The sequence below is a fragment of the Phyllostomus hastatus genome, unplaced genomic scaffold, assembly GCF_019186645.2.
Source record: "Phyllostomus hastatus isolate PE091 unplaced genomic scaffold, TTU_PhHast_1.1 phas_contig_80, whole genome shotgun sequence".
Classification (NCBI taxonomy): domain Eukaryota; kingdom Metazoa; phylum Chordata; class Mammalia; order Chiroptera; family Phyllostomidae; genus Phyllostomus; species Phyllostomus hastatus.
Window position 1 is genome coordinate 40,106,866 of NW_025333960.1, and position 27,941 is coordinate 40,134,806.

General features: G+C 42.0%; 1 protein-coding gene and 1 non-coding gene across 2 annotated transcripts in view; one reads left to right on the forward strand and one right to left on the reverse strand.

Moving 5' to 3' along the window:
• The window catches only part of DYM (dymeclin), a 267,961-nt gene that overhangs the window by 173,758 nt on the left and 66,262 nt on the right, over positions 1–27,941 (reverse strand). The window contains exons 7-8 of the mRNA XM_045850041.1: positions 19,541–19,666; positions 17,848–17,990 (exon numbers count right to left, since the gene is read on the reverse strand). Of these exons, the coding sequence (XP_045705997.1) occupies positions 17,848–17,990; positions 19,541–19,666 (269 nt within the window). The remainder of the gene's footprint in view (positions 1–17,847; positions 17,991–19,540; positions 19,667–27,941) is intronic.
• Positions 22,882–22,988, forward strand: LOC123826500. The gene has a single exon (XR_006787065.1). It is a non-coding gene; the product is annotated as a U6 spliceosomal RNA (small nuclear RNA).

The window sequence follows — 27,941 nt, forward strand, 5'->3', positions numbered from 1 at the left end:
ATTCTTACCGCAGTACACAACCTTGTTGTGCCATTTCCCAGACAAAAGCAAACAAACAAAACCTCCCTGGAGTCCAGTCCCCCTCCAGTTGCTGCATTATTCTTCTGCCTGTCCGCTGACTCCCACCCTCCCTTGGCCCACCCTAATGAGCTTCTCTGCCTAAACACATCTTGACAAAGTGACCAGTAACATCCGTCTTAATAAACCCAACAGACAATTCTAAGGCCTCACCTTATTTAATCTCCCACTTAAATCTGCATGAAATTGTACATTTAAGATTTTTTGCTTTATTGCACCTATGTTATAACTTAGACATTAGAAAACTTCAGTGAAAAGATTTCAGTTAATCAGATGCAGTTGGAAATGTTCGTGTAGGAAGCCAGATATTAATAAAAGAGAAGGGAACAAGGGGAATCAGGCATTAAAAAGACTAATCAGCTAGGGAGCTGAATCAGACAATAGGCCTGACTAAGTCTGGAAGTGGCAGCTTCAGACACCTGTAGAGGATCACAGCATCGCCTGGCCAAGGGGATTAATACGCCCCCCACCCCCCACCCCCAGTGTAGGGAGGAAGGACCAGCTTTCCAATCTCCCCAGGGTACAACCTGTCCATCTGCCCTGACTAAGGAGGTGGAGGGGGAAGAATAAAACAATGAAGGAGAAATTCCTCTTCTGGGCGTATGCCCAGTGAAAGCCAACCACGAGGGGTGAAGCCTCGTCTGGGAAAAGGGTCAGACTGGATAAGGGACACCGAACCCTGGAAGACCTAGGAAATGGACTGGTGACACAGAGGACCCAACACCAGTCCCCAAGGAATTGGGAAGTCGATTGGTTGTTTTGAAAAAGCACCTGGACCTTCCCAAGCCAGAGACAATACAACCCAAGCTTAACAAAGGCAAGTGCACTCTCTTGTGTGCTCTCTCTCTCTCTGGCCCCGCAATATACGTTCACTCGTGCACTCACGCCTTTTCTCTCCATAGCAGCCGTGGCCTAGCAGCTGCACGGCCGGCGGCCACACGGACTCCAAGCACAAACCTGGATACAATAATACAGTGCCAGCTGGAGCACAGCCGGGAACAGAGACTATGCTAGCCGAACAGGGACAGAGGCTGAACCGCACTAAGCTCTGGTGTGAGCTGAGCCAATGGCACACAATTCCGAGACCCCGCTCTTCCTTCTGGACTTGCCGACGACCAGGCTGGGCTTTCTCCACAGCAGGGCGGACAGAGATGAGACACTGGGAACCTGGGGGCCGCCTTCTGTTTCTATTCCAATAAATCTCACCACTACCTGTCACCCTCCAACGCATGGGTCTTCCAAAACGCTTCTCTTGCGACTCTGTGAAAGGAGCCTATTTCCGCCGGCGGCAGAAAGAAAATCAGTGAACTGAAGATAAATCTGAATAAATTCCCCAAACACAGAGAGAGAGAAGGGAAATGGAATTATAATTCTAAGAGAGATTAAAAGCTGTGAAGAATAGAATGAGAAGGTCGGACGTAGGCCTGACCGGAATTTCAGGAGTTAAGAGATGTGACACAGCAAAATACGACTGCAGATCCCAACAGCTACCAGACAGCAGCGATTCCACGATCCCCGGCACGGCCGCCACGGCCGCCACGCCCGAGGTCACAAACTAGAAAACCTCAGGTCTCAGGCAACACAACACATCACTCAGAGAGGAGAGAAGGAAAAATACAGTTTGCTGGCAACTCCGTCAGGCTTCCATCACATGTATCTCCAAGTGGGATGCACGAACTTTTGGAAATAGCCTGTCCTGTGCTGGCAATCAGCAAGGGCAGAAAACAAACATGGTGGCTTTTTCCTGGACCATGAATTTTACACGGAGATTTCAGGCAAGTTAATTAAGTCATTGAACTGGCATATAATTCCATCTTAATAGTAATAAAACAAACATGGATACATGTGGCAAAGTAGAACTTAAAATGTGCTTTAGTTCATAAGATAAAGTATGTGCCGAGTGCCTTCTGACAAACTCCTAGATCCTTAAGGTTCTGCACTCACATGCCTCAGATGTCACAGTTAGGCTTGGAAAGCACTGTTAGTGCCTCTAATGGCTTTCTCAGCAATGGGTGAATTTCTGTCATTAGCAGAATTCAAGATCTGTACAACAACAATAAAAAGGATTATGTAATTCACTTTTTGTTGTCTCTGTAACTCTGAACTTCAGAGTCTGACTTTGCGAAGAGGACAACGAAGACGCTGGGGGACTGAGGACAAAAACCGCTTCACGGAGAGGGACGCCTGTGAGGCTCTACCTCAGCCCACTGTTTTCTGGTTGCTCAGCGGTGCTGATGTCACCTCCTGCAAACAGTGCACCCTAGAACACGAGTGTACTGTGCTACTGCCTCGTCCTCATCCCCTATTATCATCATCACTCAAGTGTGAGTCAAGATCGGGGTGAGTTGCGAGTAACAGACCCGAGTAATAATGGCTTCAACGAAAGTCCAAAAACAGGGGCAGCAGAGCTTGCGTGCTGCTCCCTGATGCTCACGAGCAAGGCGCCTTTTCTCCAGTCGCTCCACTGCGTACCATCTCCATGCCTAAGTTCCCTCATGGTCCAACATGGCTGCACCAGCTCCAGCCACCACCTTTTCATTCAAGTCAGCAGGACCGAGATGAGTACTGCATTCCTTGTAAGAACTCTACCTGTAAGTTTGCCCATCCCGCTTCTGCTTAAGTGCCCTTGGCCAAAATATAGACCGTGCACGGCTGCAGAGGAGACTGAGAAATCTGATCTATTCCTAGCATCCATGAAGTCAGCTAGGACGGGGAAAAAGACAAACTGGCAGTCACTATACACTGCATTTGAACTAATCCTTTGCAATGTCCCCAAAATATGCCCTTCTACTTGAAATGATGGAGCAGTCAGTTTGCCTTACAGACCCTGTCTTTTGGGCCCTTTAACTCAGTCCAGGAAAAACAACTGTGCCCAGGTGAACCAGTGAGCTTGATGACCAACACGAGCGCTGGCAGAAGCACTGGGAGTCTCTCCATAACCTCCCCTCTTGAGTGCGAGCACAGGATGCCTCAGACATGTGCTGTCAGTCACACAGCCAAATGGAGGAAGTGCGTAACTTTAGCTGTTTCACACCAAGAACTTGCCTGCTCTCCTGATTTGACCCATTCGGGAGCTGAAATTAATAAAAGTAACAGCTCGGATTTAAACTGCACTTTTCTTTATTAGGACTCAAACTCTTCAAGCAGATAGTAGTATACTATTCTGTTTTTAAAACATATCCTAAAGACAAGCTAATACTTGATATTATTTGCACATTGTAAATCTCTTACTTGAATGTTTAATTTGCTATAGATACACACACATATACATAGGGACAAGGACTAAGACAGAATGAGAGAAAAAAGGGAAAGTTGATTTGTTATAATGGTAGAAAGTGAGCTAATCTTATTTTTTAATGTTTATAACCTCTAATGGTTTTTGTGCAATGATGGGTCCACACACTATACCATTAAGATTGTACTTATAGAGAAATATTAGTAGCATGAAAAATACAACTAATGTTACAGGAACGAGAGAAAATTCTTTAAAAAAACTATACTGCCCCGGCCGGGCGGCTCAGTTGGTTGGAGCACCATCCTGTGCACCAAAAGTTGCAGGTTTGGTCCCCAGTCAGGGCACGTACCTTGGTTGTGGGTATAATCCCTGGTCAAAGAGCATATGGGAGGCAACCAATTGATGTTTCTCTCTCACATGAATGTTTCTCTCTCTCTAAAATCAATAAGCATATCCTTGGGTGGAGATTTTAAAAATCCATACTGTCACTAGGATCTGTCAGTATTGTGACAGTGAGCCAGGCAAGGGCAGGAGGGAAATACAGGATCAAACTGCGTATCATCTACATATCTCTGAGAGCTGCGGCCCAGCTGAACAGAAAAAATGTGAAAGGACAGAAACCGCACCCCAGCAGCTCAAAACCACAGCTGGGGGCAGCTGGATCCGCCTACGTGGAAGGTTTCTGCTTACATTGCGCATCCTCAAAGGGGGCAATATCACCTCACAGGGGCGAAACTTGAAAACTTGACTTGGAAAGGATTAAAAAACATGAACTCTTTTTATGTACAAAGCACAGATCTAGACACACAAACAGATGGATATTTGTGATTTTAAATGTTCCTTTGGGAGTGGCAGTGGCAATGAGAAAAAAAATGGCCTAAAAAGCTCCAGGGGATGACAACAACAGAGGGAAAGGTCACACGAAACACCAGTCGACAAAAGTCTGTCTCCCTGAAGAATAAAGCACCGGAGTGCGCTGACCCCACGGGTGTGGGGGAGGGACGGAACCAGCCTCGACTGAAGGGCACAAACCTGGACGTCCCCGATGCCAGAGGGACAATGAAAACGGTTCAGCACATAGCCATCGCCACTATAAGGAGAGCCACCATGGTGGTGTGCAACATCGAGACATAAGAGAACCTAAATTTATAAATACCAGAACATTTAAAAGAAACAGAGATCCACTATACTGAATTTACACGAGTGGGAAGTGTTTGGGATACGTTTCAAGTGACTAATATGTTGAAATGATACTACGATTACAGTATAAGGCAGGATGGGCAATATAAAATAGTGAGCAGGAGTAAATAAGAAATTCATATAAAACTGCAAAGACATCTGAAGAATAAAAACATGCTTCTCCTACGCGCTGCTGTCGCCCCTGGTAAACTGAGGAGGAGAGGTACTGTACTCCTTATCCAATATTACTATGAATGTTTCCGATAACCAGGTCCTCTTCAGGCTGAACTCGACACAATGCTGTTTAGTTCTGCCTGGCTTTTAACTTCCACACTGAAAATGTGTTTTCTTGTAACTTGCTTCTTTGACACAACCCAGTATTCTGAGTCGTCCAGTTTATGTGTGGCATTGTGATTCCCTTAGGCAGTAAAGTGGTGCTAACAGCTAGCAAGGCTTTCAATTTGATGACATCACGGTTAAGGATGCTACGGAGGTTGCTGCTGGATCAGTGTTTATCCTCTTTAATAATGTTGAGAAGGGGGTGGGAGTATTGTAAGCAGAAAGGAACATGATGCACATAAAATATCTAAAGTATTTGTAAAACTAAAGAAATTGACACAAATGAGAGAGGAAAAAAGATGAGAGAAAAATTAGCTGACTTGAAGGCAAGAAACTTTGCAGGCAAGAAGGGACTGGCAAGAGGTATTCAAGGTGATGAAAAGCAAGGACCTACAACCTAGATTACTCCATCCAGCAAAGCTATCATTTAGAATTGAAGGGCAGATAAAGTGCTTCCCGGACAAGGTAAAGCTAAAGGAGATCATCATCACCAAGACCTTATTATATGAAATGTCAAAGGGCTTATTTAAGAAAAAGAAGATCAAAACTATGAACATTAAAATGGCAATAAATTCACAACTTGCAACAATTTAATCTAAAATACTAAGCAAACAAGCAGAAGAGAAACAGAATCATAGATAGGGAGACCATTTGGAGGATTATCAGCTGGGAAGGGGAAGAATGAGGGAAAAGATGCAGGGATTAAGTAAGAAATGGTAGGTACAAAAAAGACATGGGGAAGTTAAGAACAGTATAAGTGGAGTAGCCAAAGAACTTACATGCATGACCCACGGACATGAACTAAGGGGGAAGGGATTGCTGGAGGGAATGAGGGTACCGGGCGGAGGGGGGCAAAGAGGGAAATACTGGGACAACTGTAATAGTATAATCAATGAAATATATATTTTTAAATGTGAATTTCATAATTTTACTATTTTTATTTTTAAAATAGCTTTAAATTTTAAAATTCCATAATAAATTATGTTACAGAAGTCTCAAAAACAAATTAAATAATTGGTGCCAAATAAACTCTGAGAGCATGCCTTAGAAAATGAGTCCTAAGATTTCAGCTGAAATGGTCTGCTGTATTCTACATGGTTCCTGGGGGTTACGAGTGACTTTGTTCCCCAACTATTCCTGGCCTACAAGAGGCTTTGACCTCCCTTCGAATCTGGCGAGGAGACAACTCGAGCACACGGACGGCACGCTGACTTCCAAAGCCGTCTCGGGAAACTGGCTGTGGAGGGGTGTCAGCAAACAGCTAGAATGAAAGATACGTAAATACCGTATTTTGACACTATATTACTTCCAATGAATGTCATTTAATAAACACCTTCGAAAAGTCTAAAATCTCACATGCTGTGTTTTTTCAAAGAGCAGTTAAAAGTAAAATATATTACTATTCTACAACAAAATACTGTCAGTCATTTTGTGTTGTAGATACTAATCTAAATGCTCAGTATGTCCCTGCAAGAAACCACTACAAAAAAGATAGCAAACTGAAATAAACTATATTTTATTAGTAAAAGAAATGAGTTCACTCCTAAAAATAAAGAAGGAAAAAAGGTCATTCTTTTACCCAGTATGTAAAATCTACCAAATCATTCCAAATAAAAATGAATAAGAATGTAATTATTATTTACAAAGCACTTTTTTTTTAATTTAAAGTGCTTTAATTAGAAAAGTTTTCAGAACTATGCCTGTTTCTGAGTGCCACGTACTTTTTCTCATACTATCGTTTTTCTTTCTCTCAATGAGTCAGCCCAGCAAAAGCCAAAACTGAAGAGAGAAAAGTAATCATGTAAAATAAATTACAACTACTGTATACTATACCTATCATAATGAATTCAATCACTTTCTCAATAATAGCAGTTGGGAGAAACATGAGTTTTGATCTTCAAATTCTACTTCATTAAATTCTCTGTTATAGCATTTGCCTAAACAAATAATCACTACTTTGGCCTTATACTTTGGCTGGGACACCCACCACTGCAAGCAAAGGGGAAAAAAACATTTTTGATGGCTCATTCAAATGGAAAAGCCATATATCAGAAGTTATTGTACAAAACCTCAGCACTTGTGATGGAAAGCGCAGTTTGGCAGAACACATTTAATTAGGCTTGGCTGCTTAAAACACTGAAAACCCAATTATTAATCACATTACAATTTTGTCTTACAACAAAAAACACAAGAAATGTCAAGGTCAACTCCTCCTTGCTTCACCTTATTTTAGGCATTAGAGATACTTTAAAAGCTTGAAAATACACTAAAAAACAAGGCCAAAGAAATAAAAATAGAATCAAAACAAACACTGAATAAATGTTTTAACTTATCGGTCCTTCTTACAATATATATTTTCAACATAATTTTTAACAACTATCTGAAATTTCTGTTATATATACCAAATAACAGATATTTTCATAATTTATTTACATTAAAATTCTGAGTAAACTTGTAAATCACTTTATGGTCACTGGCTTTTTTTCTGTTTTTAAACAAAAGTTATCTTTTAAGTATTACTATGTATTAGCTGTTACAATAGTGACTTTCTGTTGTATACCTACTAGGTGCCGGGCTCTTTCCCATACTTTTGCCCATTTGATCACCTGAGAATCCCTACAAAGGAAGGAATTACCTTCATCTTATCATAAGGAATCAGAGTCCCTAAGAGGTTAAACAGCCCAAGAACACCTAGTCAGTAAGTGGCAGGGCTGGGATTCAATTCTCGGTCTATCTACTACTAACAGCCAGAGTCTGATCCTTACACCTCTCCCTAATACCAAATTATCAAGATCTGGAGCCCCTCCAAAGGGTAATATAAGCAGTGGCCTCCAAAATCAGGAGAAAAAAAAATCTGTTTCGATCACAGAATTGTTTTTGAGAGGTCCCTTATATATTCTGAAATGATTTTTTTTAACATATTACTGATTTGGTAATGGGCTGTGAGTGGTCTACTTTGGCCACAGCCCTCACCACGGCCACCAGGCAGGGCTGTGATTTAAAATAAAGAGGGACTGGAGCTGAAAGATGCCTTAGCTATCAACCTGCAGAGGAGACCAGAAGCCTCCCGAACTGAAAATTTCAGCGAGAGGAGTTCCAGCACGACCTAGTTGATACCCATTATGAAGTGAATATTTGTGTCCCTCCCCCACCCCGCCCACCACAAAAATAAAGACTGAAGCCCTAGCACCCAGTGTGGTCGTAACAGGAGGTGGGGCCTTTGGGAGGCGACTGAGTTTAGAGGAGGATGTCAGGGTGGAGCCCCCATGATAAAATGTGTGCCCTTGTAGGAGCAATAGACACCGGAGCTTCCTTTTTCGGCCACTGCGACCATTGGTACATCGGTACCTTCGGTACACTGCGACCATCCGCAAGCCCGGAGGAGAGCCCGCACCGCAACGCCAAGCCGTCAGCACCGACCGCAGCTTCTCTGACTCCAGGACCACGAGAAATGAATGCCCACCGTTCAAGCCCCCCAGTCTCCGGTATGCCGTCGGAGCGGTCTGAGCTCTCTGCCACCACCCCACGCCCAGCTCCCGCACATCACAGATCATACAGGAAAGGGCCTGCGGGCATCTGTGCTATGAACATCTCTGACAAGGTAGGGTGATGTGCTTACAGACTCGAGTAAGCATTAAATTTCATTTGCCTTGCTGACCCTAACTAAGACTACCAGTACTATTGATATTTTTGATTGGATGAACACTTGAAAAATGTATTACAATCCAGGTTGGGTCAACATCAAGTCTTGTTTAAAATGTTGGGCTAATTTTATAAACAGACTACCAAATGCAAAAGAAAATCAGATAAATTAGTGAAAAAGCAATAGTACCTTGGTGATTGTTGTCAAGACAAGTCAGCACAGGGAAGCGAGGATAACTCTCTTGTGGGCAATATCTGCTGAACAATCAAATTTTCCTTCCTGACTGCCACTGCACCACATGACATGAAAAGCCAGTTGGAGAAACAGCAGAACCGTGGCTGGTGTATTCAATGCGGGCAGTGTTTCAAAACAGTTTTTATGTAAATTTTAAAGTCTGAGCAAATCAAAAGATAAAATAGTCTCAAATTTTTTAATTGTCTGGAATAAATTTGTCAGATATTTTCTGATCACTAACTTCATCTAATTCATTTTGTTTTCAATTGTTTTCATTTTAATTAACAAGAAGTACAGGCAATAAAAGTTATTTACATGAGGATAGATGTTGTATAGTTTTTAGAAGAAATTTTGTACACAATATCTCACCTACTCTTCACAAAAACGTGGTATGAAAAGTCCTATGTTTAATCAGCTCTGTCAAGTCAGATAATGAGATTCCAAGTTGAAGAACACGTCTGAGATGGCACTGAGCTGGGACTCCGCCCAAATCACCTCACTCTCTGCACCGTCCCCTGGAAATTCATCCTGTCCACAGGGACTTCTAGGAATGAGAGAAGAGAAAAGACAGCTGGCGGGTCTCTGTGGGGTGGTCCACAGACTGGAGGGGGATGCAGGGGGAGAGCCTGGTATGCACTCCGAGAGGCTCGCCCTGGTATGCACTCCGAGAGGCCGTCTCCTGCCACGGGGTGGGGGGTGGGGGCTACTAGTCCCAGTTTCATGATGATCCTGTGGTTAAGTCCTGAGTCAGGGGAAACTTTAGAAATCCTCATTAACTCTAAAGTCCGCTGTCTAGGGAAACCAGGCTACTGCCCCCACAGCAAATCCTCACTGGGATTCCGGGACTTAAATCTATTCTACACAGAAGGGTCACAGAACTCCCAGGTATGTTAATTTTCACTGTTGTTTTACATATACCATCCATAGCAACACCCTGCTTTCCACACAGAAATTAGAACGTGTCAAACCTCTCACAGTATGGTGTCAAGGACTAACCCTGAACAAAGCAGATGCCCCCAAACATTTTTTAAATGATGGTCTAGAGCTGAAAAGGACAGCAAACCTCATTCCCTGGCGGGCACTGCGGCCCACCCACACCTAACAAACCTGTAATGACTGAGACCCTGAAAGGCCGGTCCCTGTACACATGAAACCTGAAGGGGACAGACAGGTGGAAAAACCATGGAAAAGACTTAGATGATAAATGTAGCAATAAATTCAGTAGTAACTCAGTACTATCTGCCAAAGAAGTTAATGGGCACTTAGACTCATGAAGAAGTACAGTGTCCAGAACCGGGGAAGTCTGAGGTCCAATCTGCAGAATTTCATGCTGGAGTGCTGTGCTCACGGTCAGACCTGAAGAACAACCCTGATAAAACCGGGCCTCACCACCAGCAACAGAGAGCAATACAGAAGGCAGTAAGAAGAGAAACTAAGGTAACCCACAGAAAGGGGTCGGCTCAACCCATCGGAGCTGCCTCAAATCAGTGTATTCCTCAGCAGTTAGCAGCCCCGGCTCGACTGTCGGCCTGGCGGGCCCCGGGCAGAGCAGGTCGAGCACGGGAAAGGGACCTGTGCCGCACCCACGGCACCAAAACGGACCGGCTGCACGGCAATCTGCTAGAACGCTCACCGGAAACGTGTGTGACCCGGGCCCACCTCATGTCTAAGGAGTTGGATGGAAATCTGGAGGTGTAAGTACACGCACACGTGTTTTTTAAAAGAGTGCCAGGAGGGACGGCTAATGTTTGGGAGCCACTGTATGACCTCCATCATCCTCTCCCCTAACCCTGGAATTCTATGATTCATTCAAAAAACCACATTACTTAAAACGGTAGAATTCTTTTCTAAACAGTAATGCAGTATAACAATCGAATACTTTTCCATTTGTCAGCATATTAGAGGAATTTCTAAACTAAAAAACTATAGAGGGGAAGAATACCATTATTTTTCTTGTACTGAAAAATTATGAATAGAGGCTTGCTGGCATGTATTATAGATACTACCATTCAAAGTAATATATAAATGTATAATTCATTCTAACCACTTCCAGTGAAGGAAATAAATCATACTTGACACATGTAAAAATTCCTTTAAAAAAAGAAAAACATCTATACAAGTTAATTTTCAATACCCTCCTTAACTGCAAAAAAAACTTACCAGAAGTAATTAAAAGGAATTAATAATTCTTCCCTTATTTATGACACTCTGACCAAATACCATCCGAGCACTCGGGGTGCTCTGCGGGGCCGGCAGCGAACAGAAAGACGTGTGCTGCATCGTGGCAGTCTAAGACAGAGCAATGGATAAGCATCGATACAAGAAAACCCAACTGTAAAAAATCAATTTAGGAACAACACAAATGACATTATATACTTACTAAGAGAGATTTTTAAAATAGAGGGAAATCTCTATTTCTTTAATGTTGGGAACAAATGCCCACCTTACCTGTTTTCAGGGGTAGCTGACTGTTACATTTACTGAAATCAGTCAGTGTGATATGGTTGTGTGACAGTCCCTTTCAGGAAGCACACATTCAAGAATTTGGGGGTAAAGGGCCATGATGTACATAACTTACCCTTAAATGGCTTTTAAATAATTATGTGTGTGTGCACGTGCATGCAGAGTGATTTAAAAGAGAAGGAGAGAATATAAATACATAACAAGTGGAATAAAATGTTAACAAATCAATCTGTATAAAGCTGCATAGATTTTTGTAATATTTTTATTTTCAGAAATTTTCTATATTCATTATGAAATTTTCTAAAGTTCATTAGTATGAACTTTATTTCCAAAAAAAATTTTTTTAAAAAAAGGAGGAGGGAGATAAATGGGAAAATAGTAAAATGTTGATAATATTTGAAGATGGGTTGCGGGTAGACAGGGGTTCATTCTACCATTTGCTCTACTTTTGTACATCTTGAAAATTTCCATAACAAAATGTTAGAAAAGAAAAATACAGAGCAAATAAAATCATGTGTAAAAAGCAGCTACTAAAGTTTCTGGCAAATAGAAGGCGTTCGATAAATGATACAGGCTGTTCACATCTACCTTGAGTGCAGACAATTCAATATTATCTTTCAGTACTTAGCTTTCAGTACTTCATCACATACAACACATGTTTACTGAGAGTCCGTAGATGTGCAGTGCTCTGCTGGGTACTACAGTGAACCCCCTCCGAGAAGTCAAGCAGCAGCCTCTTACACCCTCAGGCGTCAGGTAGTGGCAACGAAAGACAAGACAGCAAAGCTCAGGAGGCAAAGAAACTGAGCTCAAGCACAAACCAAGATCACCTCTTTTCTGCATGATTTTAGACAAGTAATTTAATAGCTAGAAACGTCTCTATATCACATTAAAAAGTAAAGCCATTGATTTCACAAGGCTGTTATGAGAATTAAGTGAGATGCATGAGAAATTGCTCAGTAAACTCAGAAATGTTATATATACGTTTGCTCTTACTGGATTGTACGTAGAGCCAATAAAGGGAGATGCAGCTTCTACATACTAATCATAACACAACAGAGTAAGGGCCGCAGGAAAGATGGCATCTTGCCGCGGGGAGAGAAGGAAGTCTTCATGAAGAAGGTGGTAGGTGGGATGAATCTCAGCAGCCAGGTGGGCAGAAAATCAGAGTGATAGATAGAAGGCAGTGGGATTCTAGGTTAAAGAGATAACCCAAGTGAAGGCATGGGAAAGTGTCAGGTATGCAAGATGTGAGAGAGTTTTTGCTGGAATCTAGGAAACAAATAATAGAATAACTAGAAATAAATCTGGAAAAAATGAGAACTAACTGGCAAGGCCTTGCCTGTGTCCTGGGGGGGCCCAGACACGTGGCTCCTACTCATCTGGGCCCAGCCCGAGCACCAGATTCTCCTCTTCCCCTGCCGATGCCAACTACCCCGCACTATCCAAAACCATCAAGTTTTCCAAAACAGGCATGCTGTTTCAAAGGAAATAATTGCAGTAAAACATACAATACACAGAGAGCTATGAAAGGAAATGCTTTCTATATCCAGGAAAACTTCAATTTCAATGAAAATGAGTATGATCCAAAAGAGATAATAATTCCCATTCAGCTTTGCAACGTGGTTTCTTCTCAGTGAGGAGTGCCCAAATCACATTTTCTCAAGCCCATATTAAAGCAAGAACGTTCCATAACTACCAACCAAACGATCATCAAAAGCGACCACACAACTAAAGTCAAATTTCCTTGGTCAGTTGGACTGACTTTCCTAGAATGTGGCTTACTTCAAAATTACATAATGTGATTGGTCAGCTTTACATTTTACTTGCCCACGATATACAGCTTTGCTTTTTAGGAGAATGTCCTTTCATTGTTTTCACAATCCTCTGAGTCGCATACCGGGAAATAATGAATAATTACTCCATCATGATTCATATTTGCATAGTCTTGTAAAGATTTAGAGGAAAAGCTATATAAAATGTGCTTTGACTATAACACATGAAAACTCCTAAGTTTTTCAATGCCCTTAACTGTATATTAAACTTTAAAATGGTGGGGGAGAAGACCACGGAATCAATGAAAGTTCTACGAAAATAATCTCAGAGACCATCTATCCAACCTACTCACTCAAAAGAGAAGGAAGCTGGGAGGCAGGACAAGTGAGGGACTTCCGATACACTGCTAACTGGGTGAGCGCAGATCTAGAATTCAGAAGTCACGTTTTCTGGCACCGGGTACTGATGACACACTATGCCATCCCGGACTGCATTCTGATGACACATACCTTCAAGAAAAACTAAAACCACTCTCAATCTACATTTACTTAAAGAAACTGTCATTGTTTTGAGAAAGCAGTTACTGACCTTACACTGTCTCTTTCCAAAAATCTCCCATATCGGACTATTGCAAAATACTCAACTTTTAAATACCTGTATTAGTTTAGTTATCAAAAGAAGTAAACACTAGTGGATTGAGGAAGCCTTCTCACGGAGGACACGAAGCCATTCCTGTGCCACCTGCATGGCCAGGAACACGCAAGCTGAGCACAGCCCCCTCGTGCGAAACAATGGCGGGGGGGGGGCGGGCAGGAGAAAGTCAGAGAACAGAGCCCTGCACGTACATTCCAGGCAGTCTGCTCGCACCGAAGACAAAGCCATGAGTGATCACAAATGTCATTCAACTCATAATTAAAAGAAATCAAAGGAAGGCAAATCTAGAAAGCCTGGTTCACAGGTCAATTCCTAAAGTCAACAGAGAGGTCTTTTAATCCAAAGATCATTCCCATGATTCATTACCTAATTAAGTTTCTGCACAGTACTATATTTTCATATCAAACTGATGTTCCTCCCTGAGTGTGGAGAGGAGGATGCTACAGCCATAATTCGGCTGTGGACTTCAGCTCCATTTATTTTTTCAAAGTTCGACTTTTATTTTTACTCCTTTTCCATTGAATCATTTTTTTCAATTATAGTTTAAATATTATATTAGTTTCAGGCATATACGCCAGTGATTAGACATTATACAACTTACTCAGTGATCATCCCAATAAATCTTGTACCCATCTCCCACCACACAGTTATCAGAATATTACTCTATTCCCTATGCTGTACTTGACATCCCCACGACTACTCTGTAACAACCAATGTGTACTTCTTAATCCCTTCATCTTTTACACCTGTCCTCCCAACCCCCTCTGCCATCTGGCAACTATCAAAATGTTCTCTGTATCTGAGTCTGTTTCTGTTCTGCTTGTTAGTTTACTCTGTGTTTTAGACTCAACTGTTGATAGATACGTATTTACTGTCATTTTATTGTTCATAATTTCATATTTTTTCTTCTTCTTAAATAAGATCTTTTAATGTTTCACATAATACTGGTTTGGCGGTGATGAACTCCTTTAGGTTTTTCTTGTTTGTGAAGCTCTTTATCTGTCCTTTGATTTTAAATGACAGCTTTGCCAAGTAGAGTAATTTTGGTTGTAGGTCCTTGCTTTTCATCACTTTGAATCTCTCTTGCCACTCCCATCTGGCCTGCAAAGTTTCTGTTGAGAAATCAGCTGACAGTCTTATGGGAGCTCACCTGTTGGTAACTAACTGCCTTTCTCTTGCTGCTTTTAAGATTCTATCTTTGCCTTTAACCTTTGGCATTTTCCTTATGATGTGATATGTCTTGGTGTGGGCCTCTTTGGGTTCATTTTGTTTGGGACTCTGTGTTTCCTGCACTTCTATGCCTATTTCCTTCACCAGGTTAGGGAAGTTTTCTGTCATCATTTTTTCAAATAGGGTTTCAATTTCTTGCGTGCGCTCGCGCTCTCTCTCTCTCTCTCTCTCTCTTCTCCTTCTGGCACCCCCATGATGTGATTGTTGGTACACCTGAAATTGTCCCAGAGGCTCCTTACTCTATCTTCAATTTTTCGGATTCCTTTTTCTTTTTTCCTTTTCGGATTGGGTGTTTTTTGCTTCTTATATTCCAAAATGATGGTCTGATTCTCAGCTTTCATCTACTCTACTGTCGATTCCCCATAAACTAGTCTTTATTTCAGTTTGTGTATCCTTCATTTCTCTCAAGTTCTTTTTTATGGTTTCTATGTCCTTCTTCACGCTGCTGAAGTTCTAAGTTCCTTGAGCATTCCTTAAAACCATTGTTGTGAACTCTGTATCTGGTAGTTTGCTTGCCTTCACTTCATTTAGTTCTTTTTATGAAGATTTTTCCTGTTCTTTCATTTGGGACCTGTTTCTTTGTCTCTGCATTTTGGTTGCTTCCCTAAGTTTGTTTTTATGTGTTATAGCTACTACATCTCCCAGACTTGGTAGAGTGGCCTAATGTAGTAGGTGTCTTCTGGGCCCAGTGGCACAGCCCCCAGGTACCCAAGCTGGGCGGTTCAGGGGTGTCTTTGTGCCGGCTATGTGCACTGTCCTGCTGTAGTTGACCTTTGACTGCTGTTGGCGTCGCCGGGAGGGACTGACTACCAGGCCAATCGGCTGCAAGAACCAGCTGTGACTACAGTGGAGGAGCTGCTGTGTAGGAGCCAACTCTATGGATTAGGACTTGCTTCAGTGGGGCCTTGGTGCTCACCAAGCCCGCACCTTGAGTGTGTCACTCGTGGAGGTGGCAGTACTGCAATCTAGCAAGGGCCAAAGCTGTCCACTGAGTGCACCAGCTCTGAGCCTCCTGGCAGGTGCAAGGTCAGCCACTGCCTGTGGCCTGCCTGGGGCCACCTGGAACAAGCCACAGAGTAATCTGCAGATGGCTGCTACTTGTGCTGGGCTTGGAAGTGCCTGGGAGAGGCTAAGCTGCAAATCAAGGCCGGCTGCCTCTAGTGCCAGACCTGGGGCCACTTAGCAAGAGTTACAGGCACACCACGACCAGATACTGCTTGTTTGCAATTTGTGAGCCTTGGAGGGATTTTAGAATAGTCTCTACAGGCAGTTTGTATGGAAAAGCCCCAGGTAATGGCTCGGTGGGCTGGCGAGCCGGGTGGGGCAGGCTCTCGCAAATCACCAGGGTAGGTAAACAGTGCGAGCCAGAAGACTTGGATATGGCACCTACGGGTCAGTTCTGTTTCAGGGGGTCTCAGAGAAGGACTAATGGCCTCTGCCAGCAGTTTCGTCTGACATGAAGTTGCCCCCCTTGCTCTCAGATAATTCAGTTCTTTCCTGTATGACCCCTTCAAGCTGCTGCGTCAGTGCTGGAGCTCAGAGGCAGGGCAGGAAGTCCATGCACCGGCCCTTTAAGAGGAACTGCTTGGGACTCCAGAAGCCCTCTGTCTCACTCAGCTATAGTCCTTGCTGGTTTTTACAGCCAGGAGTTGTAGGGGCTTCTTTTCACAGCACCAGAACCCTGGGCTGGGAAACCCAGTGTGGGGCTGGGACCCTTCGCTCCTCGGGGGGTCCTCCACAGCTAAGATTCCCTCCCAATTTTTATCCAGCACACGTGGGTGTGCAACTGGCCCATTCTGTGTCTCCACCCCTTCTACCAGCCTCGATGTGGCTTCTCCTTTAAATCCCTAGTTGTAGGACTTCCATTCATCTAGATTTCAAGTGGTTCTGAATGATGGTCATTCCACAGTTTAGTTGTAATTCTGTTGTGGTTCTGGGAGGTTTGGAGTACTGCATTTACTTGACTGGAAGTCTTCTCAGTTCCATTTAAAATGCCTTCAAACAGCCCTGGCCACATGGCTCAGTTGTTGGAACATTGTCCTGTACACCAAAAAGGCTGCAGGTTCAATTCCCAGTCAGGGCACATGCCTAGGTTGCAGGTTCAATCCCTGGTCAGGGTGCATACAGGAGGCAACCAATCAACGTTTCCCTCGCACTTCAATGTTTCTGTTTCTCCCTCTCCCTCCCCACCGCCCTTCCTTGGGTGAAGATTAAAAAAACATCCCTTCAAACAGTTGAACTTTCCACTATGTAATGAGGTACAACATTTACTAAGGGCACCCGTGCAGACTTTACAACTATCAAAGTGTCAGTCTACTTTCTGTTTCTCCTTCGGGATAAACTGCAAGTTCAGTTTACGTGACCTCTCACGACGCGGGACTCCGCGCCCGCAAAGGCAGAACCAGAGGTTCTCGTGTACTTCTGGGGTCTGTAGGTCTGATCACTGTGAGCAAAAGTAAGGCTGCACTGTATGGTGGGAAAGGACTTTCTCCGGTTAACAAAATTTGCTTCTAATCTGAGAAAATGCACATCTGTGCCATTTTTGGTTTTATATCAAAGCTCTTCAAGATATACAAATCAGTCATTAACCAATGAAACACTGAATATAACAAGAAAACGATACCCAACTAGTCATGTAAAATCCTAACCAATGATGTCCCTAAAACAGAACTATCTCCTTATAAAACACAAGCAGTAAAAAGTTTCTAAGAACTTAACTGTTTTTATATTGTATCGCCAGAACTTATGTTAATATGCATATTTATTTACAATCACTTTTCTTGAAAAATAATACCTTCAACCTACTTATTATTTGCACGTATTTCAATGCATGAATCTCTGTGCCGAATATAAAAATTAATATTTTAAATTACTTCCAGTATGTCGCATTTACACAGCTGCACAGATCCAATATAGGGCTGTCAGGAGTGGTAGCCAAGGGAACAGAGTTACTTATGGTGAATTAAACACAGATCTCTGTGTGCTGAAGAGCTGAAACAAACCCGATGGGGCTTACTTGCCACTCCTGATGCAAGTCCGTACAGCAGTCCTCCCCCGTCCGACTGCTGGGAGAAGACGTGTGCTCCCGGGGGCGGCGGCTTTTCTTGTCTGATAAAGTTATACAACAAGGTTTTCACAAGTTTGCTGGTGTATGGGAGACTACGCAGAGAGAGAAAAGAAGAAAATCACACTCATACTTATGAGAGCCACCTGATTGTATATAACAATAAAGACGATCTACATAATCTATTAAAACAAAAGGATTAGCACAATTTAAAGTCTAGCCTGTCATCTGACAGTGAAGACCGTGGGGTTTGAGGTCAGGCTGGAGGCTTCCTTCCGTCTTTCCCCCTTACTACGCCGTAAGTCATGGGCCAAATCACTTCAGCTCTTGAACTTAACTTATTTGTAATCTGTATAACAGGTGAAAATCATAAATTCAGTGTATAAGAGTGTACCTGGCACTTGAAGAGAGATAGTAATATAGAATCAGTAGGGAAAAGCAAGAATTAGAAAGTAACAATATAAAAGACCATACTTTTTAAGTATGAAAGTATTCAATTTATGCATGTATGCAAAAAATATATCTATATGTGTACAGATTTTTTAAAATATTAATATTTTAAAGGAGAAGGGAGAGAAAATAGGTGAAAAGGGTTATGTGTCCACAAGCTGGTGATATATCAGGTTCTGCAATCTACACGAAACTTCTCAATAGACTCTTGAGCCAAAAGCTCGGGCCCTTTCCCCATTACCCGTGCAGGTGCCAGGAAGATACCCAAGGCAGTGAGGAGGATGTGAGGAAGACAAAGCTCCCAACGCTCTGAGAACCTGAATGAAAGCTACTTTATTTGTCATTCTTTTACATTACAAAACTCTGCGAAGACTGTGTCAACAGAAGGAGGGTGTGGGTGGGTGTGTGTGTGTGTGTGTGTGTGTGTGTGTGTGTTTAGTATTCATCTATTCCCTTCCCCACCCACTAGAGGACTGTGAGCTTCTGCTCAGAGTACACCTCACATCCTCACACGCCTGGTACAGGGTGAGCACTCAGGAAAAGCTGGGTGACTAAATGAAAGTAGGAACAGCCAGTCGGAGGCCGCTGAAGCAGTCTGCACGTGGTCGTGGGACACAGGTTACTGGGGGTCAAATGGGCCCCGTGAGAAGGGAAAGATACAACACTAATTTCCATGAACAAATACAACTGGATGACAGCTCAGACACAGAGGATGATAGAGAAGGAAGAAGAAAGGTGACTTCCCATTTTCAGTTCTATGAAGAAAACACTGTAGAAGTAATGACGCTGGGGGACAAAGGAACCAGGAAGGATGGGGAGTTTGAACAAAATATCTGGTTCCCTGCGTGCTGGGTCTGAGGTGCTGACAGAACAATCAGAGGACTCATACTATGGTAAGAGTACAACACCAAAAATACAGATTTATACCATTAAAAACTAGAGAAATCTATTTTTTTGTTATTTACTTTTAAATTTTTCTATTACAGTTACCAATTTTATTTTATATTAGTTTCAGGTGTACAGCACAGTGCTTAGTCAATCATATAATTTATAGTGCCCCACCCCAATACCTCCTGTACACACCTGGCACCACACACAGTTATTACAATATCATTGACTGCATTCCCTGTGCTGTCCGGTACATCCCCATGACTGTTTAGTTAAAAACCCAGACAAACTTAAAAGAGAAACATACCATCGACCTTGCATCAAATACTTGTGACTGATGCTCTGTCGCAGAACCTCCTTGTGGAAGAGCTGGCAGGAAAGGAAAGCGACCATGGTTGACACAGCTTCTACGGATATTTCATACGTGATGTCTCTGGAGAAACAGGAGACAACACAGAACGATGATCAGTCTGGAACATGACGATGCTGCTCTTTTCTGAATAAACTCCACATTAAGAACTCAAACCTAAAGATTCAACATGTCCCTAGGTTATAAAAACTACTAATATGTTTAACATAAAAATTAGGCTAAGAACAAACATGAAACCCTTTCCCAGTCACTAGCTCTTACACTTGGGTCAGGTACCCCGTTACTTTTCTATTTTCCCGTCCCGTCTCCCACTGAGTGACAGGTCTGTCAGAGCACAGTGGAGACGACGACAGCCAGGGCCATGCTTCAGACCCACTCAAAAGCCCTTCCATTCATCCCTGTTCAGCTGTAATGCGGGAACAAACACTCAGACGGGAAAACTGGAGAGAAGTCCCGGTGTGGGGAAGAAAACAATGCCTGTTCAGGCTGGCCGTCACTTCACAGTGAGAACGATGGCATCATGCCTCTTCCACCTCTTCTGCCTCTGGGGTCCGCGGTCTCAAGGCCAAGTCTGCACGTTCAGCAAAGTGTGAATCATAAATGCATTATTCCTGTTTATTACGCATATTTCTTTTAGGAAGGGCTATTTTTTGTCCTCCCGAGATCATTATCCCTTTTAGAAATAAATCTTAGATTAAATAAAAATGAAACAAAATTTTGGCTGAGAAGGGAGCAAAAAACAGGAATAAATGCATCAAGAAACCTTCAGTTATTGCAAAAATTTAAGTATCATTATCATGGCAACCAATAACATGTTAGGCCAGGAAAGTGGGAATCTCAACAACACAGCGAAAAGAGTAGTAACTCCAAAAGAATATCAAAATATTTTTACAGAACTGAAATATTCATGGAAAGCCCAAAGAAAAATACTACCTACTTAAATGAGGCTCATTAAACAAATTAAAGATGACTTGATTCTAGAACTGGGCAAGCTTAAATTCTACCACATATTTTATGGAGTTATTGCTGACAGAAATATCTTTTCAATACACAATATACAAAATACAAGAAGCCATTTAATTGATCTAATAAAGGCAACAGAGAATAATCTAACTGGAATGATCTAAATTCTAAATGGATGATCTAAATTCTAAGCAAATTAATCTTAAAGTTAATGCAATCACAACCAAAATTCTCATTAGATTTTTTTTCCAGGAACTTCACAGGTTGACTCTAATTTTTATGAAAGAATAAACAAATAGTTAAGTACATCTTCCCATCACTACCTTATCTACCCAGCACTAAGTAAAGTGCTTCCCAGATAAGGTCAAGTTAAAGGAGTTCATTATCACCAAGCCTTTCTTATATGAAAGGTTAAAGGGATTTATCTAAGAAAAAGATGATCAAAAATATGAACAGTAAAATGACAACAAACTCACAACTATCAACAACCGAACCTAAAAAAACAAAAAACAAAAACAAACTAAGCAAACAACTAGAACAGGAACAGAATCACAGAAATGGAGATCACATGGAGGGTTATTAGCGGGGAGGGGGAGGGAGAATGGGGCAAAAGGTACAGGGAATGAGAAACATAATGGGTAGACACAAAATAGACAGGGGGAGGGGTTAAGAATAGCATAGGAAATGCATAAGCGAAAGAACTTATATATGTACAACCCATGGACATGAACTGAGGTGGGGCAATGCTGGTGGGAGGGGGTTTCAGGATGGAGGGGAATAAAGGGGAGAAAAACTGGGACAACTGTAATAGCATAATCAATAAAACAGATCCACAAATCAATGGAGAAAAAATAAATTATATAGAAGACAGTGCTAGGAAAAACTGGCTCATTTCATAAAGAAAAATAATGATCCATCCCTATCTTACAGCATACCAAATACCACACTACTACGGATGAATTACAGACTTGGATGTGAATGGCAAAACTAAAGTTAATAGAAGAAAATGTACAATGATACGTTTGTAACATAAGCACAATCAAGGACTTCTTAAATAAAAGCTGAAAAGCACAAACCATAAAGCCAAAAACTAAGGTATTTAATTACATCAAAATTAAACACTGTTGCTCAACAAATAAAACTTTGGACAAAGTTAACAGGAAGATGACAGACTGGAAGGAAGAACAAGAAACTAATATGTAGAATATTACAAGCAATCCCTGCAAATAGCAAGAAAAAAAGGCAAGAACTCCACTGGAATGAAGGAGTGAAAGATGTCAACAATCAATTTAAAACAATATGCTATCCCTTTACGCCCTGGAAAATGTACAGCGGTGGCCAGCATAGGATGACATATAACCCCTTACGTAGTGCTGATGGGAATACGACTTAGTGAAGTCATTTTAGAGAGCAACCAGTAACCCGGTATATGTACATACACCAAAGAAAAATTCCCAGAAATATGTCTGAGGACTGTGGACGACACCCTCTAAGTGACCCCAATAATCCCTGCTTCCTAATATTCATGGCCTCGTGTAGTTTCCTCCCCCTCAGTGTAGGCTGAATCCGGCAACTCGCTTCTAACAAAGAGAATCCGGTACAAGTGGTAAGATGCCAATTCTGAGCGATCCGCTTACAAAGAGAAGGTGGCTTGTGTTGGGCGTGTTCATGCCCTCACTCTTCTATTCGCTGTACCTGGGGGAAGCCAGCTGCCTTGCTGTGAGCTCACATATGGGGATGTGCACCTGGCAAAGACCTCCAGGCAATGGCCAGGGAGGAACGGAGGCCCTCAGGCCAGCAATCCTCGAGGAACTGAATCCCACCAACAGCCCCGTGAGAAAGCGAGGAAGCAGGTCCTCTCTAGCTGAGGCCCCCGCAATGCGCTCGCAATGCACTCAGCTTCAACGTTATGAGACATTTGAGTCAGACGCGCCAAGCAACGCTGTACCCAGATTCCTGATCTTACGAAACTGCAACGATGTAGTTTTAAAGAGCTAAGTTTCAGGGGGAACTCTCATGCAGTAACAGACAAATGACATGAAGATGCTCGTTATCGGCGGTGTTGCAAAGGCGGGGGCAGTGCAGGCGCCCGTCCCCAGGAGCCGCTGACGCGGACTGTGGGAGGATGCACTCAGCGACGCACTGGTTGTCCACTCAGCCTCAGAGCTGACTCTTAGCAGTTCCGAGAGAAGAAACTAAAAGACTGAAGGAGCTCTGTGACACACTTCTATTTACTTACATACACTAAAAATATATGTACTCATAAGCATAATGTTTTGTACTTGAGCATACACCATATAAAAATATATGCATTAGTGCTCGCTTCGGCAGCACATATACTAAAATTGGAACGATACAGAGAAGATTAGCATGGCCCCTGCGCAAGGATGACACGCAAATTCGTGAAGCGTTCCATATTTTTCTGCAGCCTGGTACAACCACTATGGAAAGCAATATGGAACTTCCTCAGAAAACTAAAAATGGATCTGCCTTTTGACCCTGCAATTCCACTACTGGGACTCTATCCTAAGAATACTAAAACACCAATTCAAAAGAACCTATGCATCCCAATGTTCATAGCAGCACAATTTACAATAGCTAGATGTTGGAAGCAACCTAGATGCCCATCAGTAAATGAATGGATCAAAAAACTATGGTACATTTACACGATGGAATTCTATGCAGCAGAAAGAAAGAAGGAGCTCCTGCCCTATGCAACAGCGTGGATGGAGCTGGAAAACATTATGCTAAGCGAAACAAGCCAGGCAGTGAAAGACAAATACCATATGATCTTACCTTTAACAGGAACCTAAACAGCAAAACAAAGAAACAAGCAAAATGTAACCAAAGACACTGAAATAGAGGACAGGCTGATGGTGACTGGAGGGGAGAGAAGAGGGAATTTAAGGGGATAGCGGGAAGGGTTCACAGGAACAAACTTAAAGGACACATGGTCATAGACTAAGGGGAGGGTGGTAATGGGAGGGAAGGGGGGCGGGTGGGAGGGGGAACTGGATTGGGAGTAAAAAGGAGAAAACTGTATATGAACAATGATTAATAAAAAAAATGAAAAAAATATGCATTAAACACATTAAAATGGGTACTTATGGGTAAGTACCTAATAGAACTTAACATATAATAGTTAAGTACTTGACAAATATTAAATAAAATGAACCACCTACAACTTTATATTTAAATTTTTTAATATGTTAAAGTTATCTGCTTTGAGAAGCTGGATATGTTTCATTAGTCTTTATACTATTACTCGTTGCAAATCTCCACAAACTTAATAGTTTAAGACAACATACCGTATTTTGCCGTGTATAATGCACACTTTCACGCTCACATTTTTGAGGGAAAAATAAGGATGTGCATTATATATGGGAATCAGTGTAAGGCGTGGGTGCACACTATACGCAGCAAATACGGTAAGTCTGCTATCATACAGTTCTATAGCTGCAGCACAGGCTTCAGGGGACTGAAATCCAGGCATCAGCAAGCTGCTTTCCATGCTAGAGGCTCTAGGGAAGAATCCACTTCCCTCTGCTTGGGTTGTTGGCAGATGCAGCTCCTCCTGGCTGTAAAACCCAAGTCCCCATTTTCTTGCTGGCTGTAAGCGGAGGGTGATGCCCAGCTTCTAGAGCTCACCTCATTCTTTGACTCGTAGGTCCCTCCCTCCATCGTCAAAGCCAATGCTGGCTCTGAATGACCCCTCATACTGCGTCCCTCTGACCCACCTTTTGGTTTCCTCTTCTGCCTTTCAGCACTCCGATTAGACTGGGCCCACTAGGAAAACAGAGGATGGTCTCCCCGCCAAAAAGCCCTTAACTTTAAATCGCATCTGCATCTAGTAGATGCTCCCTTCTATTCCTACTTTGCTGAGGGTTTTTCATGAATGAATCCTGGATTTGCTCAAATGCTTTTTTCACATTTAGTGAGACATCATATGGCTTTTCTCATTTATTTTGTCAATGTGGCTATTAATACCGATTGATTTTAAAGGGTTAATAACATTGTATTCCTGAGACAAGTCTCACTTGGTCATGATGTGTTATCCTTTACATATATTGTTAGATGCGATTTGCTAATTTTTTATTTTTTTAAATATATTTTATTGATTATGCCATTACAGTTGTCCCATTCCCCCCCCTTCATTCCCCTCTGCCCTGCACACCCTCTCCCACCCACATTCCCCCCCTTTAGTTCATGTCCATGTGTCATAAGTTCTTTAGCTTCTACATTTCCCATACTATTCTTGCCTTCCCCCTGTCTATTTTCTACCTACCCTCTATGCTGCTTATTCTCTGTACCTTCCCCCCTCTCTGCAATTTGCTAATTTTTTAAAACAACATTTTTCTGCTTTCTTTTTATATAATGTCATTATTAAGCTTTAGCATCAGGGTTATGCTGGCCTAATAAACCAAGTTATCCCATCTGCTTTTGAAACACTTTATTGAAATATGTACATCATGATGTAAAACTGAGCAAAGATAGCCGGATAGTATGTACCATATGAAGGAACACACATGCAGATGCTAACATGCAAAAAAAAAAAAAAAAAAACAGAGAGGGGCAAAAGGGGAGTAAGTAGTAATGGGAAAAAATTCAATGAAATCTTTTAAAAAACAGCAATCCTGAGAGATAAGATTATAGGTGATTATTTTTATTTTTTTTTCACTTAAATTTTTACTTGAATTTATTGGGGTGATATTGCTTAATAAAATGCTATAGGTCTCGGATGTGTCATTCTATAACACATCATCTGTGGGTCGCATTGTGTGCGCACCACCCCGAGTCAAGTCCCCTTCCGTCACCACTCATCACCCTTCGCCCTCTTCTGCCTCCTCCCCGACCTCCCCTTGCCCCTCTGGTCATCGCCACACTGTCGTCTGTGTCTACGTTCAACCTGAAGTTTTAAAACATGGAGGGCATAAAGAAAAGGAGCAAGAGACACTGGTTTGCTCCACACTGGTTGTGTCTCCCGGGAAATTTCCTGGAAAATAACTATCATGAGAGACGGTCCGAGGAGAATGCCTAACCTCATTCTGACCACATATATTTTATGAACGCTTTTATGTGTTTGGGTTTTTGAACAATATAAATGTATCATCTACTTGAAAATTAAATTAATCAAGAACGAAAAACAGAGGACTGTCATAAAATTAAATTGTATTGATTAAAATCTGATGACATATTGAAATAAGAGCAAACAAAAAACCAGGCCACCCCGAGGTCTGCGGTAGAAGTCACGGACCCGAAGACAGGAAACCCAGGCCCGCTCCTAAGCTCCCCACAAGCTCACTGTGTTGTTTCCAGCACACAGCCATCTCTGGGTCTCGGTTTGCTTATTTGTAAGTTAGTACATTAGGCTAAATCATGTCTGATGTCATTTCTTGCTGTAACTTTCTATAATGCTCAAAAAAAAAAATTCAAAGCAATGTTAGGTTCCCATGAAAACAAAATTTAAAATACATTAATTGTGCTATCAAGTGCCAAATAATCAAGGAAAAGAGCCAGAGAGGCCAATACTTAAAAGAAATAAAAATTCTACCATGCTGAGTGTGGTGGTTTTTAAAAGATGAAAAATGTTGTAAGCTCACAGATCTTTCTTGTTTAATGTCCTTGTATAATCTTCAGAAGATTTTCATTACACAATCACCAAAACAAAGTCAACTTTAAAAAGCCAAAGTGTTGCTTTGGCTGCCATATTACCCCAAGAACTTTCCACCATCTGGCTGAAATGTCCCAGAACAAACTACTGTTGGAGCGAGTTATTAATTTCATGGGAAGAAAAAGAAGACAGGCGCCATGACCTCGCACTGCGCTGCTGGGGCAGAGTGGAACACTTGGATAAAGACAAAAGCCCTCGCGAAATGGGTGTTAGTGTTGGCTAAGGGCAAAGTCAACGAACACAGAGGAAAAAAACATCCTCCTCTGACTTACTACTGGATAAGAAACCAAACGGCACTGTAAATGGAACATAAGTTTAACAAAAACAACTGGCAAGTTCAAAGGAGTAAGACTAGAATTTAAAAATATCAGTGTCATGCCAACACAGGGAGTCTAACAGTAAAATGCAAGTAAAGGTTAAAAAGTAGTATAGTCAATTACAGATAATGTCAACAGTAGTGATGGCTCGTTTTAAAAGTCAACAGAATCAAAGCCGAGGCAATACTCCTCATCGGTAACAAGCCTCAGCAGGGGAACAGAAAGTGCCTGGAGCTGAGAGTCAACAAACACGAATGCTGGTCTCAGAACGGTTACTCGTTACCTTTACCCGCAGGCTTACCTGTCAACTTCGTCACCTGCAAAAATTAAGGAGGTGAATGAAATAAACTCCAATACCCATTCCATATTTTTGTGGCTTCTCGAAGAACTAGTACTACATAGGTAACAATGTATCAAATGTGTAAAATACAGCCACACATTTTCTTGAAATACAGTTCAACAAGCAAAAAGAGCTCTTAAAATTATCCTAAAACTCAAAAATTAATATGAATTGATAAGATGGGTACATAATAATAAAGCAACTATACCAAAAGGTTACGTGGATGTCCGAAATGCAATTATACCAACTTAAACACTACATTCATAAAATGAGGAACAATAAGTGAAAACAGGCTCTCAGGAATTAGACATGATTGCTACACTTTCATGAAAAGTTAGCAATGTCTTTTAAGTATATGAAAAGATATTCAACCTTGCCTGTGATGAGAAAATGCAAATAAAAATCACACTCTGATTTCCATTTTTAACTTACAAAAAAATTATAATATACGATATTCACAAGGCTCTGTGAAATGGTTTTGGTGGGGCTATAATTGGTTTAATCTTTGCAGGAGGCAATTTTTATCAAACTTATCGTATTTTTATCAGATTTTAAAATGTATGTATTTCATTTCAATTCTAGATTTATATGTGAGTATATATGCATAAAGGGCATTTGTGGTATGTAGTACATCCAGACAGTGGAATATTATTCGGCACTGAAAAGAAATGAACTATTAAGCCATGAACACGGGGGAACCTTAAATATATGTTTACTGCTAAGAGAATGGAGCCATCTGAAAAGGCGACGTACTCTATGGCTCCGACTACAGGACAGTCTAGAAAAGGCAGAGCTATGGAGCCGGTGAAAGGATCAGTGGTGGGCAGGGGTCGGAGTGGGTGGAAGGGACGAACAGGTAGAGCACAGAGGCTGTTCCGGGGACCGAAACTAATTTTATGATACTGTAATGATGGATACATGTCATTATACATTTGTTACACCCCCAGAACGTACAACACCAAGGCCCTGGCCGGGTAGCTCAGTCCCAAAACACCAAGGTTGCGAGTTCAATCCCCAGTCAGGGCACATAGAAGAATCAACCAATGA